General features: G+C 46.4%; 1 protein-coding gene and 1 long non-coding RNA gene across 2 annotated transcripts in view; one reads left to right on the top strand and one right to left on the bottom strand.

The window, feature by feature from the left end:
- jak2a (Janus kinase 2a) overlaps nucleotides 1-2,500 on the bottom strand; it is a gene marked incomplete in the record, with an annotated part of 55,381 nt that overhangs the window by 6,921 nt on the left and 45,960 nt on the right. Inside the window, 6 exon segments of the mRNA XM_047805402.1 lie at nucleotides 102-236; nucleotides 483-601; nucleotides 682-868; nucleotides 976-1,087; nucleotides 1,282-1,439; nucleotides 1,571-1,690. Of these exon segments, the coding sequence (XP_047661358.1) occupies nucleotides 102-236; nucleotides 483-601; nucleotides 682-868; nucleotides 976-1,087; nucleotides 1,282-1,439; nucleotides 1,571-1,690 (831 nt within the window).
- On the top strand, nucleotides 177-629 carry LOC125139820. Its single transcript, XR_007138940.1, has 2 exons — nucleotides 177-317; nucleotides 420-629. It is a non-coding gene; the product is annotated as an uncharacterized LOC125139820 (long non-coding RNA).

Raw genomic sequence — 2,500 nt, 5'->3', positions numbered from 1 at the left:
AGAGAGAGAGAGAGAGAGAGAGAGAGAGAGAGTTTTTACTACTATATACACACACTAATCAGTTGATTAGATCTCATCTCCCTTTTTATTTCCCATGATACCTCGGTGTAATTGCGGTGACTTTTGTCCAGCACCTTCATCACCACGTCCATCTCGTGCACCTCCCCATAATCTCCCAGCTCCCTTCTGACTCCACGGAAGACCTGTGTGAACGTCCCCTGCCCCAAACTTTCCATCTGAGAACAAACACAGATGTTTCAGGGTTAAAGTTCTAACACTAAATCCTCCTTTACTGAAGTTCTTCAGGTCATTTTTAGGTAAGTTCAAAGTCTAAACACTGAAGTTCAGGAGCTAAAATTCCAGCTCAAGTTTCCAGGAATAAAGTTTCTTGGCTAATGTTCAATGTTCTGTGGCTACAGATTTCACCCTGAAGTTCCAGCAGGTCCTGTTAATGGATAAAGGTTCCAGACTAAAGTTCTTACCATCTGCAAGTCTTCTCTGTGGATTTTATGGAAGACCATCTGAGTATGTTTGAGGGGTGATGGAGAGAAGGGAAGATCTGAAACCTGATCACTCCTGCAGATTAACAGGTTTGTCTTTTCTACAGAAGAACACAGGGGGGTTTTATGGAATCTCTCAATAATCCAGCAACACATGTGTGTATTATATGTGACCTCTGACCTTTGTTCCTAGGAGGGCAGCACTTGGTGAACTGGAAGATGTGACCCTCGGAGCGCAGCGCCTCCTTCTGGTAGCGGTGCAGAAGCTCGCTCAGGCTGCTGAACACACAATTGGCTCCACTCAGGACAAACTCCCCCGCTACGCTGCGCACGATCTGACAGTGCTTATACTCAAACATACCGTCGTACTGCAGACACACACACACACACACACACACACACACACTCATCAGGGCTATGTTTACTCTGTAATAACACCATAAAGAACAGGAAGTGATATATAGGACAAACTCACCCCAACCACGAAGGACAGGAAGTACTTGTCATGGTCTTTAGGGCTGCAGCGCAGGATGTACATGCCTTTAGCGTTGTTACAGCGACGGAGACGATTAATGGCAAAATCCGTCCTAAAACCAGAGGCATACCATCATTTTTGTGTGTGTGTGTGTGTGTGTGTGTGTGTGTGTGTATGAACATCTTTAAGAGCAAGTTTTAAAGTAAACTTTACAGCTGTACTGATATTGTATTAAATTCACTGAGACATCCTGGTGGAATAGGACACAACCCCACTAGGTAGCGCACACTACAGAAGGGTACTCACGAGACGGGGCCGTGGCAGTTACACTGAATGGCCTCCAGCAGTCTAGGGGGCGCCACTTGTTTGCACAGGTAATGATGAGCATCCGTGGTGAGTCTGTAGTAACCATCGATCAGGGAGATGAAGGACAACGCCTCGGACAGAGACGAGAACTCTAACTCCTGAGTGAGAGAGACGGAGTGGTGAGAAGAGAGAGGGAAAGAGAAAGAGAGAGATATAAAAAAGGAAAAGGAGCTTCAGTAATGGTTCATTAACGTGTAATCAGTGATAACTTCAGTAACGTGTGTAATACCAGCGTCTGGCCGTCCTGTCTGTTGATGGTAACGATGCGACTCTCCACAGAGCCGTCTTTGCTCGCCTGCTTAATGCTGATGTCAATAACATCAGGGAAATCACAGTACACCTGCAGATCCTAGAGAGAGAGAGAGAGAGAGAGAGAGAGAGAGAGAGAGAGAGACGGAAAGGTGTACAGACACAAGGAAGACAGACAGAACAGCAGAGAGACAGACAGAACAACCCACAAAGAGTAAGTGAGAAGTTATAACAGACATAAATTATTATGATGTCTCTACTTGTATCCATCTCTGTAACTACCTGTCTGTCTGTCTGTTTGCCCACCTGTCTGTCTGTTTGCCCACCTGTCTGTCTTTCTGTCTGTCTGTATGTTTTTCTGTCTGTCTGTCTGTATGTCTTTCTGTCTGTCTGTCTGCCTGTAGGTCTGTCTGTATGTCTTTCTGTCTGTATGTCTGTCTGTATGTCTTTCTGTCTGCCTGTATGTCTGTCTTTCTGCCCACCTGCCTGTCTGTATGTCTGTCTGTATGTCTTTCTGTCTGTATGTCTGTCTTTCTGTCTGTCTGTCTGTATGTCTGTCTGTATGTCTTTCTGTCTGCCTGTATGTCTGTCTGTCTGTCTGCCCACCTGCCTGTCTGTCTGTCTGCCTGTATGTCTTTTTGTCTGTCTTTCTGTCTGTCTGTTTTTCTGTCTGTATATCTTTCTGTCTGTCTGTCTGCCTGTCTGTCTGCCTATATGTCTGTCTTTCTGTCTGTCTGTCTGTCTGCCCACCTACCTGCCTGCCTGTCTTTCTGTCTGTCTTTCTGTCTGTCTGCCTGCCCGCCTGTCTGTCTGCCCACCTCTCTGTCTGTCTTTCTGTCTGCCCGCCTGTCTGCCTGTATGTCTTTCTGTCTGCCTGTGTGTCTGCCTGCCTGTCTGTCTGCCCACCTGC

Source organism: Tachysurus fulvidraco, chromosome 21, assembly GCF_022655615.1.
Source record: "Tachysurus fulvidraco isolate hzauxx_2018 chromosome 21, HZAU_PFXX_2.0, whole genome shotgun sequence".
Lineage (NCBI taxonomy): Eukaryota > Metazoa > Chordata > Actinopteri > Siluriformes > Bagridae > Tachysurus > Tachysurus fulvidraco.
This window is presented reverse-complemented; position numbering and strand designations above follow the sequence as displayed.